The sequence below is a fragment of the Mus pahari genome, chromosome 4 (genome assembly GCF_900095145.1).
Source record: "Mus pahari chromosome 4, PAHARI_EIJ_v1.1, whole genome shotgun sequence".
In the NCBI taxonomy this organism is placed as follows: Eukaryota; Metazoa; Chordata; class Mammalia; order Rodentia; family Muridae; genus Mus; species Mus pahari.
In genome coordinates this window covers 47,445,408-47,457,984 of record NC_034593.1, presented here as the reverse complement: position 1 = coordinate 47,457,984, position 12,577 = coordinate 47,445,408, and the positions used below count along the sequence as shown (strand labels likewise).

Sequence of the window (12,577 nt, the reverse complement as noted above, 5' to 3'; positions counted from 1 at the left end):
AAGCATTCTGGCTACTTAAATCTTATTGAAGGGCATCTGTGACTCATATTACCCTGAGCCCCAAAATAATTAATTGATGTCTTGTGTATTATGTCCTGTTTATTTCATGAATGTCTAGGGGACATTATGAATAACTGGCTGGTCTTTTGCCTTTTGAGGAGAGTAACTTTCTAAATATGAACACCTTAACACAGTTCCACTGTTATACTAGAAACATTATTGATAATTCTTATTATCCCATTATGTAATGATCTTTTATATCACATAATAGTTTGAAAAATTTGAGCAACACTTACTTTATTCAGTTTCCTTTATTGAGTACTTGTTAACAATAAAAAAGGTATGAAGTCCTATTCCAAAGTCTAAACTCACTTTTAACTTAAACCTTGAGTTTTCTGAATTACCAAGTTTGAAGTAATTCTCTTTATACCTGAAGAATGGTTTTATTGAAATGTTTGAGAGAAAACATTGGTATTGCAAGAAGCGTATGACAATCATCTCGAGGATATAAATCAAGTGTAAAAATAACAAAATTTAGCAGGAAACCCACATTGCTTGAGAAATATGTAACACCACTGTTTGTAATTTGGTGGTTTGGTTTGCTTGTTGTATAACCGAACACCCCCTTTGATAGCTTAACTTCCCATGGAAAGGTAATTGTGTGGTTTGGGTTTTTCCAGCCTCTTCTTGAGGAGAAATGTGTTCACTGTGCAAAGACTTAGCTGTATGGATCCAGTCACAATGATGTTCTTTGGTGGATTCCTAATTTAATCAGAAGTTTTCTCATTGAGATAAAATCTCTGCATGGTCCTATATTTCCTCAGTTCCCACCCCACAGGAGACTAACTATTGTTTTCTTATGTTTCTCATGCAGAAACAAAGACATGAACTCTGTGTTTGGACTAGCTTGAAGATTGGCTTCTGTTGGTTGTCATTTCAGATTCTGAAGTCAATGTGGCTCTTACAATTTCCCTTAAAATCAGATCATTGATTTAGGATTATATAAATTCTGTGGTCTGGGCTTCGGGTTTTCATTGAGAACGGCCTTCTCTTGATCGTCTTCTAGACCCTGAGGAGAAGGAAATGAGAGCAGTTAGAAGTGAATAGGAAAAAATCTCATGGGTAAGAACAAGGCAGCCTGTGCACAAACATATCTGTCAAAAGTGATCTTTGTTCCTTGTAATAAGATTTATTTAGATCATGTTGTCTGAGTACTATCTTCACTTTAGGGTGAGAAAGACTGAATGCCTTAAATAAAGGTGTATTAAAATATAAATTTTTATGATTTTGAGTTTCTAGAAACTTGAAGTATTTTTGTGTGCCTATATAAATTCTTAATAAATCTTTTAATTAAAAACATATGCAACTGGCTTCTTAATGTCAACATTTTATATGCTGGGTTGGCTTAAGGTCAGTTCTCCATGTACTGTATTTATGAATCTTGTGAGTTCTTTTTATTATTAGTGAGCAATTATCTCAAGAATTAGAAACTTTCAATCCAAAGTCTGTAAGCACTACAAAGAAAATATTTGCTCTTTCAGTACATTGATATGTTTACTTAAGAGAAGATTTTAGAAAATTGACATAAATGGAGGAAATTATATTGTAAACATCATATATGCAATATAGAATTACATTAGATAAGTGCTTATTTAAATATTAATTGACTTCTGTCTCAACTGTAGCTCCAGCAGTTCTTTCTGACTTAACTCAGTGGCTCGATACTTTTAACCATTTATACAAGTCTATCTGCCAGCCTTTTAAGATTTTTTTCAACTTAAGTCAAAAATAAAGGAGAACATATACAGTTTACTTCTTGACACTTTTTTCAGCAAACTTTACATCAGGTCTCACTAAATTTTCTGTCTGTCCAAACCCAAAACTCAACAAACTGCACTAAACACCCCTCTCAGTCTCTTACCTCATTGAACATAACTCAAACATGCATCAATGTAGTTGATTCACCTACCTTGAACCCTTTTGTTGGCTGTTATCTTCTTTGCAGGTGTGTCTAAAATTAAAGACACATAGTTAGAAATGCTTTGGGATTCCTGGTAAAATCCGGAGGCCCTTGCCAAGCAGAAAAGTGTAAAGTATATGTAGGCATTGCTTCAATGTGTAGTTGTTTGAGTAGTAAACTTACTGATCCTTAGAATTTCACTTACTGACAAGCCATCTGCTTCTCATGAATCATAGTGAATGTTCACCAACATACCGTGTTTTATTTTGTCTCTTAGAATCCCTTAATTGGTTTTCCTATCGCTGACATTTTGGTAAAATGTGACACTACCTTCCAAGAGAGCTACCAATATTTCAGTTATTATATGCATATATGTGCCTCTGTCAAATTCTCATTATAGACCAAGAGCAATTTAGAAGTGTGCCTCCATCCATTCCCCCTGATTCCATGATCCATCAAATAAACCATTGACAAATTAACTAGGTATAAAAATATTAAAACCTTTCACTTTTCTTTATTTTTTTTATGTTTAGGAATGTTTTAGATGCACATATGTCTGTGCACCATATGTATGCCCAATGTCTGCAGAGCACAGCAGTGTAGAGCCCATTGATCTCGAGTTACAGATAGATGTGAGCTGTCATCTGGGGGCTTGGTCTCAAACCTAGATCCTTTGAAAGAGCAGTCAGTGCTCTTAACCATTGAGCCATCTCTCCAGCCCCAATGTTCTCCATATTCCAAAGTGTTCATATGATTTGTGTATTTATAGTTAGAAAACAATTCTCTAGTTCTTTTAATCTAACTCCTGACGTGACCACCAAGTAAGCCTAAAATCATACTTTGTCTTCATTTTGAGGGTAATTGGGATGACAGACAGTTTGGTTCCTGTGGTGGCTTCATTTTTCAGATTGCCTCTGTTTTACTTTCCTTTAAAACTTTACTTGGTTTTTGCGTATCATCAATATTCAACAATAAAATCATTTTTATTTATTGATTTTTTTTTCAATTTTGTACATTTGAAAAATGCTTGCACTAAGCTTAGGGCAATATGTACAAAAGAAAGCCAATAGAAAAAAAAACCACTACATTTTAAAGAATTTATGCTCTTTGTTTCAGTCTTTACCCATTTCCAACAGGTCAGTTCTCCATAAGGCGTGTAACTATTTGCCATATTATGTTAGCACTATAGTTAGACACGAAACCATAGAAACCCCTTTGAGGTTGGCTAATAAGAGGAAAATGTCCTTGAATTAGACAATCTAAGTGAAAACATATCAAATAAACATTTTCTTTAACTACAAGTTTATTTGATAATAAAATAATGGCTTATACAGTATCATCACAATGAGATAGATGATGTAACCTTAAATATTGAATAAGGGTATGGTTTATAGTGAGTTTATTAAATTCCATTTGATTGAAGAGTTGATATCAGGTTCAAAAAGAATCTTCTAGATTCTCTTTTCAAATGGACAACTGCGTTTAGATATCCTTACATGAATTTGGTAGAGTCTGACAATGAGGTGTTTGTTTGTCTGTTTGTTTGTTTGTTTTACCAATTATTATTATTCTGCTATGGCAGAATCCAAATGAGAAATGTTCAATGAAGTCAAGAAACATCTCAGAATGAAATTCAAGTAAAGCTCCGAGTTTACTTTCCCGGCTCTCAGATATCTCATAATGAAAGTGTTAGGAAGTGACTCTGGTGGATGTGGGAGAGGAAACATTTAGAGAGCTAGAAAGAGAAAGCTAACTTGCCTAGCTCGGGCCCCAGTGCTAGAAACTGTACTGCACACACTAGTAACTATAGTACACCTTTTAAAAGCCTCCTTTATTTATTATGTGTATGTATGTGTGTGCATGTGTGTAAGTTTATATGCATCATGTGGGTGTGGTACCTGTGGAGATCAGAAAAGGATGTCAGAGCCCCTGGAACTGGAGTTACAGTCAGTCAAGGCTGCTTTGTGGGAGCTAAGAAACAAAACCTGTTACTCTGAGAGAGCACTGAGTGTTCTTAACCTCAGAGCCATCTCTCCAGGCCCACATCCTCCTTTTTAAGAAAAGAAAAATCCTTAGATATAGTTTGCTAAACCTTCTAAATTGGCACTCTTGGAAGCCATTCCTCATAGACCTATGGACAGGTCACATCCAGAGAAGTAAAGAAACTGAGAACAACAGAAATTAAAATAACCCCATTCATTAATTAAAGAGAAAAGAGCACTTTTTAAATGTACATATATCCTGGGAAGGGGAATCAATTCTTTAATATTTAAGTTCAGTTTCAAAGAAGACTTTCAGAGTCTTATTAATTAAAGGGGAAAAACATACTTATCCATCATTTAAGCCTATAGGAGAAACAATATCAATAGGGACAAGCTCTAATGAATTCTCTAAAAAGCACAGCCACTCCACAAAGCTGCTGACTATGGCAAGGGTTAAAAAGAAAAGCAAAGGATTCAAATTAAATTCCTCAATGTGTTCACTCTTCCTCTAAGGTCTGCTATGGTTTTATAGCAGGGAGGCACTTAGTGGGTCCTTTGCTGCATCATCAAGAAGCCATTGGTTTCATTATGGCTGAGAATGTGCCACAGACTCCCTGCGGTCCGAAAGGAAGTCTAATACTTTCCAGATATGTGTGAATATATACTTAAAAATACATTGTTGGTTGAATGAAGAATTATTTCACCAATCCAGAAGCATACTTCCAGAAATATACAAGCTTTAAGACGGAAGAGAAATTATATTTTCTTAGACATAGTTATATAACTTTTTAAATTATAAACCAAAAGCCATCTGAACTGGGTTTTAGATAAGCACCAGATTTCAACTGTCATCCTTGATCCATAATATACTGCAAAGAACATATTTGTTCAAGATATCTATTTGCTTGTACTCTGAATAATTTTTAGTCTGATGTTTTATTGTTAGTAAATTGGACTAAAAATGCATTTATTTAGCCAATGATTTTTAAAACATTTCCTATTTTTGAATAATTATCACTGAGAGTTTGTATATTTTGAATCCTTTTTTTCCTTTTGAAAGTAAGTCAACTTAATGCCACAGACAGAGAACATTCCATACTTCAAAGATTAATTTTATATGCTAAAGATTTTGTAATCCTGAGTATAGATTGTCACTCAAACTGTAAGAAGGATCACATACTCACTTGTAAGAATGTAGTTTTGGAAATGCAAGTTGCTAAAAGCACTTTTTAATGCTTAACTACGCACCTACAAACTCCCAAACATGCCTGTCTTTGTTATGGGGACAGTGAATACAATTTTTTTTTTTTTTTTAGAAACATGAAAAGTGTTTTCAAATTTAAATTTGTCTGCCAGGTAGCAAAATCATTACTTTTTCATATAGTCAAATTATCTGTTCCATTTTCTGAGTCAAGGCAAAAAAGTATTCACTGCTTCCTGGTTTTAGACCATAAAACTTTTTAAAGACTGTTTAAGCAGTAATGACTTTCTGGACTGACCACTTCTGCACCCGAGTCAATTTGCCGAAGACAGCATACGGTGCTGTCTTTTTAATCTAATTAAGGGAACAGCCTACACGTCCAGTCTTTAAAAAGCTGAAGCTTTCTTCTGACGCCTGTTAAGGGGGTTAGTTTTCGATGTTTACTAACCTCCCTGAAGCAGTCTTTTAATCTCCTCATCTTCAAATAAGTGACCATCGCCACCTTCAATGAACTTTGTGACCTTGGAGACCTCTGAGAGGACACACGTTCACAGCAGAAATTGGGTCACACAATAAAAAGGAATTTGACACAATGCATGCTGCCACCTGCTCAGTAAGGAACTCCAGACACTTCTTAACTCCTCCTAAGTTTTTAGTGTTGGTGTCTGGTACACTGCTTTCATCAGCTGTTAATCCGTATACAGGCAATATAAGGCGGCTGCCACTGCTATACCAGCAAACAATCTGTGTGGGTACCATATCTGGCCTTGTCGCTATTTTTGGACGACCCCTTATGCTGGTGTGGAATATGAATACTGGAGCAAGGTGGCATAAGACATGTTCTCAGTCTTCAAGCTGATGTGAGATATGGGACAGGTGGCTCAATGCCACACTCTTGCTTCTCCAGACATACTGACCTTCTTGCAAGAATTTCTGCAAGGTCTCTCCCGTTTCTCCACCTCCTGTGGAGATCCTGGTATATTTTATCTCAGGACCTAAAGGAAAGAGGGTTTAGACTGTGTGGGCACACGTCTGTGCTGTGACCATTCAGCTCCTCCGAGTAAGTGTAGCTGTAGGCACTATACCAACGATGGCCACGGATGTGCTCCAGAAAAGCTTATTGAAAAATATGAGGCACAGGCTGTATTTGTGGGCTTCTTTAAAGAAAATATATAGAATATTGAATTTAGAATTTTAGGTTAATTCATAGATTTAAGTCTCATACAAAGTTTACTAAATTTGTCAGCTGTTTTGGGCAGACTCATATTCATGTTGCTATGTAGATATACAGATTTTAACATGAATAGAACCCTAAAGGAAGTTTCTCTTAGTAGTCAGTAACTCGGGAAGCTGTAAAAGAAAGGCAGAATATCATAAAGTATGTATGTATACACAGAGTAAAAATACATGTTTACAGACATATCTACCAAAAGTCGTAGAGTAAGACAGGGGTAACATATTTTGTATATTTTCTTTTTTTCTTTTTATTTATTTTTTTGTTTGCAAAAACAAAATGGGAAATGGAGAAGCTTCAGTTGTCACCATGACAAAGACTAGATTTGTGTAATGCACACATCCTAGGGCTAATATAACTTGTGTTTATAATCTGAGTACAGCTCATATACGGAATTAAAAATTACCTGTAATGATTCGTTCTTCCCGGGTCTGTTTTTCAGTTATTTCAACAGGAACCCCATCTATGATTTTGGTGTACTTTTTAATGACTGGCTCTGAAAGAAGAGAAAGAATACCACATGGGTCTTACCCTCCCATAGTGTCTATACCTCCAGAGCTGGGAACTTAAATCAATGATGTGTTTCTCATAATAGGTTTGTTTAAGAGACAGTCCTAGCCATTGTTGGAACAAACTATGAACAAATCCTGGTCAGTCTGAGTAAGTCTTGTGTCTCAGGTGAACAGAAGGGTTAACTGGCAAGCTGAGCTGTCATTGGGAAGGAAACCTTCTTAGAAAACCCAGAGCTGGTTTGTTAGGACAGTCTCTAAAAGGTTTATTACAATTTCATTTTACTTAGGTGTGTGTGTGTGTGTGTGTGTGTGTGTGTGTGTGTCTGTGTGTGCATGTGTGAGTATATGCATGTTTGTGTGTGTATGTGTACTCATATTTCTGTATGTGTATATATATATGTATATATATATACATATATATGTATATATATGTGTGTGTATACTTATGTGAATGTATGTGCACGTGTATGTATGTGTGTATACTACGTGAGTATGTGTATGTATTATGTGAATGTGTGTGTGTGTGTGTGTGTGTGTGTGTGAGTGTGTGTGTGAAAGCTATGGTGTACCAGTGGAGGTCAAAAGACCACTTATTCTTTTCACCATTTGGACCAGGGGATCTAACAAAGGCTTGGAAGAAGATGTCTTTCCCTACTGACCCATCTCACCAGCCCTTGTTACCGTAGTCTTACAAACAAAAGACCATCAACTCCTCTTCTGAGAACAATACATCTTTGTGTGTTGACATTATTGTGATCATTATACTTCATGACTGCTGTTTTTGCATATTCATAAGAAGTGATCCAGGAGCTTAATCCTTTATTACTGAACACACTTAAAAACAACCTACACTATATTCTTGATTATCTAGCAAGAACTCACACCTAGTAAAACAAATCTCTCAACTTGTGTAAAGTTAAAATCGAGATAAAATTTGCTGTTGAAAAATTCTAAATCAAAACTACTTTAAAATGTTCCAGGGAAGCTACCCTGGCATAAGAAAAAGCACAAGGCATAAAGTACCTCCGTGAATCACTTCTGTCACCGTTTCGCCTTCTTTAATCAGTCTGAAGTCAGGATCACCTTCAATTTGGATCTTCGTCATTGCAGGTCCTGAGACATTATTTTAGGAGACAGATTAGTGCATTGAAGCAATCCCTTAAATTTTCCCAAGCAAGAAATTTATTTCCACATTTCTTGTTATTCAGACTTCAGCATTTGAGGTTTTATGAAACCGGTTTTAAGCATTTCCTGTTATTTTTAGGCTAGACAATATTTGGGGAAACAAAAGATTCAGTTATGCTGCAGCTTCCCCACCCCCGCTTAACATTTACAGTGATGCACGAGGAAGCCGTGCGCACTGTCATCCCCCGTTAGTGACTATAAGGTATGATTACAGAGAATGTGTTATGTGGCTTTCTCTGGGAATCAACATTTACAGATTGAAGACGGTCAAGTGGCAACTCATTCCAATCACACTTTGCCAGAGGACATCACCTGGCAATCTTTGCTAACATATTTTATTTAATGCTTTTTATCATTCCTGATCTTACATTTTCAGTGAGCATAGCACTGAACATAAAGAAATCTACACTACTTACCTTGAAGTCGCTATGTTTTAGACCTTAGAGGAAAACTGACTTGTGTACTTACCTGGACTAGGAGAAGGATGTAAGGACCAGCATCACTAACAGTTACACAACCCTTCAAATGCACAGTGGGTTGATTTTGACTTGCAAAGTGATTTTGTTCCCAGAGAAAAATCAGTTTGAATGTTAGAAAGCTTACTGCCACATTAGTTGATCAGGAATATTTTTATGGAGAAGTGAGAATTATTCAGTTCAGTACATTTAACTTGTACTTCTCAATACTGAATGGAGTTATAATTGATCATCTTGAAAGGATTGATTTGTTTATTGAGAAATCATCAAAGTACACCATTACCCAGAACTAGGTAATAAATGATAAGTAATGTAAGACAGAGAACTGTTCTTTCAACACATAAGTATTTCAGGCCATAGTGTTTTCTATGTGAGCCCAATAGGAATGGTTAACATAAAGGTATGAATAGGTTTTAACATGTGATAAGCCTCAAAATAAAGTATGCCCAATGGCTCAAGACAAAGAAATGAGTTAGCACGGTGACTAAGGTGTTTTTTCTTTATAAAAGCCAAGTTGAAATTCTAGAAACACTTATTATCAAATATTACAAAAGCAGAAATTTTACTAGATATTTCACATACATATAGATGAGATATATATTTCATTTGTTAAGTTGTAGCGGACTTGTTCTTAATTCTGAATTTTGATTTAGTGTCTTTTTGACAAAAAAAAAATGTAGAACTATGTCTTGGTCTCTGCCACATTTAGTAAGAACCCCAAAAGCATCAGTGAATTCACCGAGTTCAAATGCTAAAGGGGGAATGAGAGTCGTGAGTGGAACGCGTGGATGGATATTTCTGCTTTGATATGTTGCGACATAGAAGTGTTGCTTTATGGCCCTACATTGAAGAATATTTACAGATGAGATGCCCTATCACCTTTCAGATAATTATGAGGAAGAACCCCAGGTAGACTGATGCTCAAGCATGCTCCCAACTGAAGAGGGACACACAGACCCCTGTTGACAGAGACTGGGAGGGCACAAGAGTTGAGTGAAGAAGTTGAATGGAAGGAGAAAAGTCTTTGGAAATGAGACCATGGCACCTGTGGATGACTTTAGTTTTGGAAGCTGTGTATCAGTTAGAGCAATTCTATTGAGTATGATTTAAAAACCATCCAATATTTTTTGCCTAAAATTGGTTGATCATTTTTCACTAATAATCAAATATATAGCCAGCAAAAACACTTTAAATATAATTTCTACTTAAAACCCAAATTTTTATTCATCCATAAATAAAAAGCAATGAAATAATTGAAATTATTATTTTTTTTAAGCTCAGCACAGATTCTAAAGGATGACTCAACTGTAGACTCAAGAATGAATGACATCCATAGCTAGCCAGGCAGAAAAATCAACCTTCTGTTTTCAATGAGTTTAAGTCAGGGTTGCCTAAGGGAGGAGACACATGTATTTTGAGTTGGCATCTCATGCCACAGAATGAAAAACAAACACAAAGAAACCCACATACAAGGATAACTAGAACAACAGTGTTCCTAAGATTCAATAAGGCATAATCTCTTCCTCTTTTGAAAGACTGAGCTGCATTTGGGACATAATGTGAATTAAAAAAAAAAAATACAGACAGAAAAAAAAAAAAGACTGTTTGCATCATTCTGATGGATGAAAGATGACAACAGATGTGTTCTCTGTGATAAGTTATTATTGCCACAAGCATGACCATGGACACTGTTGCTCAAGGCTGAACTTAGAGATAATAAAAATTCACGAATTCAAGGTAATATCCAAGAGGTTGACATCAGTTAAGATAGTAAGTATAGAAAGAAATTGACTTTTGAAACATGAGAGGTATATAAAGTATGTTCAAAGATGAAACGTAGGATCCAGCGTTTGACCTACTAAACAACACTATTTTCTGGTTTTGTAATCTAACGTTTTAAAGGATTCACTAATTGTAACTTTTAAAGCTTCCATTAGTGTACACTTTCTATGCTCTTTTAGAATTCTCACTGAAAAGGATGCCTGTGTAGTTTTACACAATGTTCTTTCAGTGGTATAAAGAGAATGTGTGATGGTGCTGAAAGGGTGGAAAGAAAGCTACAGAAAGTATATTTTCTGAAGGAATCTACAGCAAAAGTATTAATGATTAATTTTTAAGTGATTATCTGGGTACCAGTGTTGACACAACCTCATATTAGATCAAAATAAATACAAGCAAATGTACTGAAAAATATTAGGGATGCACCATCTACTTTTCTTAAAAAAAAATAAAAAGTATTGCACTCCACAATCTGCAATTACACAAGCATGCCGTTTGTAAAGAAACGTTTAGCATGTTAGTTTCAAAAGAATGTAGGTATATTCAGAGAGATGAGTTGATTACATGACATGGTTTTTCCAGAATGTAAGGAACCATGGAGAGTTGGCTTTACCTTCCGTTTTGATAATAGGCTGAAGACTGCCTTGAATGACTTTAATTTTTGGTTCCACGAGTTTGGTTATAATTTTAGTTGCTGAAAACATAGAAAGTGGAGCATGAACAAAGTTTAACTAGAAACAACTCGGATAAAGTTGTCCTTTTTGGTCTCTATAGGGCGTTAATTTATCAGCTGTGGCGCTAGGGTCAGGCAGTCACAGGAAATAGTCACAGCACATTAATGTCTTCTCGTATCCAGATGCTGAATCCTGCAGGTCAGTGGCTTGGCTACGCTCCCGAGGGGAAGACATGCTAACTAAATGCAGCATCCCATCTAGAAATCTACCACTCTCAACTGCATCACTAAGGCTCTGACTTCCCTTTGTGCTTCTTGAGAACACTGGCTGCGCAGCAACAGAAGACAAATAAACATGATTAATCTCATGCAGTTCATAATATCTTAAATTGCTTTGTCAGCTTCTTTCTCAATTAAAAGGAGGATATGGGAAGGAAAGGACCCGTGGAATACTCCCATGCATTTGGCACAGAAAAGAAAATAGGGAAATGAATTCACAATTTGAGATGAGGATAAATTTCAGCCAGGAAGTCATGAGCTTTTTGCAACAGATGTGATGTGGTCAACATTTAATTTTCAGCCTTGTTATGATAATTTTAAGGTAGTTTTCCATGTAAAGGTTTTATGGTGAATGTATATCACCTCCCAAGTGAGGCTACCATGGGTTTAGGTTGGGTAGATGGTGTTTGTTTGTTTGTTTGTTTTATTGTAAGAGCCAGGTCACCAGTTTTACTTAGGCTTCCTCACTCCTAAGTAAAAGCCTTAAAAGGCGATTCCAGTAGAAGAGTTGCCAACTTCAGTCACATGTGTGACAAAGAGTCAGTAGCACACTGGGATTTCAACCAGTCTCTACCCCTGCTCTTATATGCTAAGCTATGTCAACCTTTTGAATGGGTGTGGGCTCCTCATTTATGGGGACTACCTTTCAACCATAGATCATCTCTTGAAAAACTCAAACCATAAAGTTCTAAAATGTATCAAATCTGCATTTTCGGTTCTTGATCTCATAAGTGGTACTGCCACAGAGGACTCTGCCCCTAGAGCAACACAGAGACCTGTTGCTGTTGTTCAAGTGGAAACATTAATCACTTTTAAGGTTTTAGGTGCTAAAAGGAATTTGAACTTGAATTTGGTCTTGATTCGCAGTTTTGCTTTTGTGAAGGCTTAAGTCATTTGAACAGCTCTGAAGATTTCCTGATCTTTGTCTTCTATGTAATATCATTTTGCATTTGACAACTTATAATAAAGTGTGCTCCCAATAAAAATTTAAAATGTATGGTATTTTTGTGGGTGGGTGGGGGACAAGAAAATTAAGCACCAACAAAACAGAAGAAATAATAGAGACAAATTAACAAATGATTCTGAAAATGGAATCTTTGTTTTATTCTGCCTGTACCTCTTTTTGAAACAGCCAGCATAAGGATATAAATCCCAGAGCTCATTAAGGCCTTTGAATGGGCTGGCTAGTTACTAGATTTACATAATTTTGTAGACATAATTTATGAAATACTATAATAGTATTTTGGTTCATTATAAGCAATGTTGCCATGTGCAGCCAATAGTAGAACTGATGTA

The 12,577-nt window shown here is 35.9% G+C and overlaps 1 protein-coding gene across 6 annotated transcripts in view; it reads right to left on the bottom strand.

Annotated features, from left to right (window-relative positions):
* Window positions 1–296: 296 nt before the first annotated feature.
* Window positions 297–12,577, bottom strand: part of Postn (periostin) — a 30,171-nt gene continuing 17,890 nt past the window's right edge. The window contains exons 17-23 of one of the 6 annotated variants that reach the window (XM_021196892.2): window positions 10,943–11,023; window positions 7,913–8,002; window positions 6,784–6,873; window positions 6,061–6,138; window positions 5,592–5,675; window positions 1,970–2,011; window positions 297–1,069 (exon numbers count right to left, since the gene is read on the bottom strand). In XM_021196892.2, the coding sequence (XP_021052551.1) occupies window positions 1,032–1,069; window positions 1,970–2,011; window positions 5,592–5,675; window positions 6,061–6,138; window positions 6,784–6,873; window positions 7,913–8,002; window positions 10,943–11,023 (503 nt within the window). In that variant the 3' untranslated portion in view covers window positions 297–1,031. The remainder of the gene's footprint in view (window positions 1,070–1,969; window positions 2,012–5,591; window positions 5,676–6,060; window positions 6,139–6,783; window positions 6,874–7,912; window positions 8,003–10,942; window positions 11,024–12,577) is intronic. The other 5 variants (XM_021196894.2, XM_021196893.2, XM_021196895.2 and 2 more) reach the window with 5 other exon arrangements.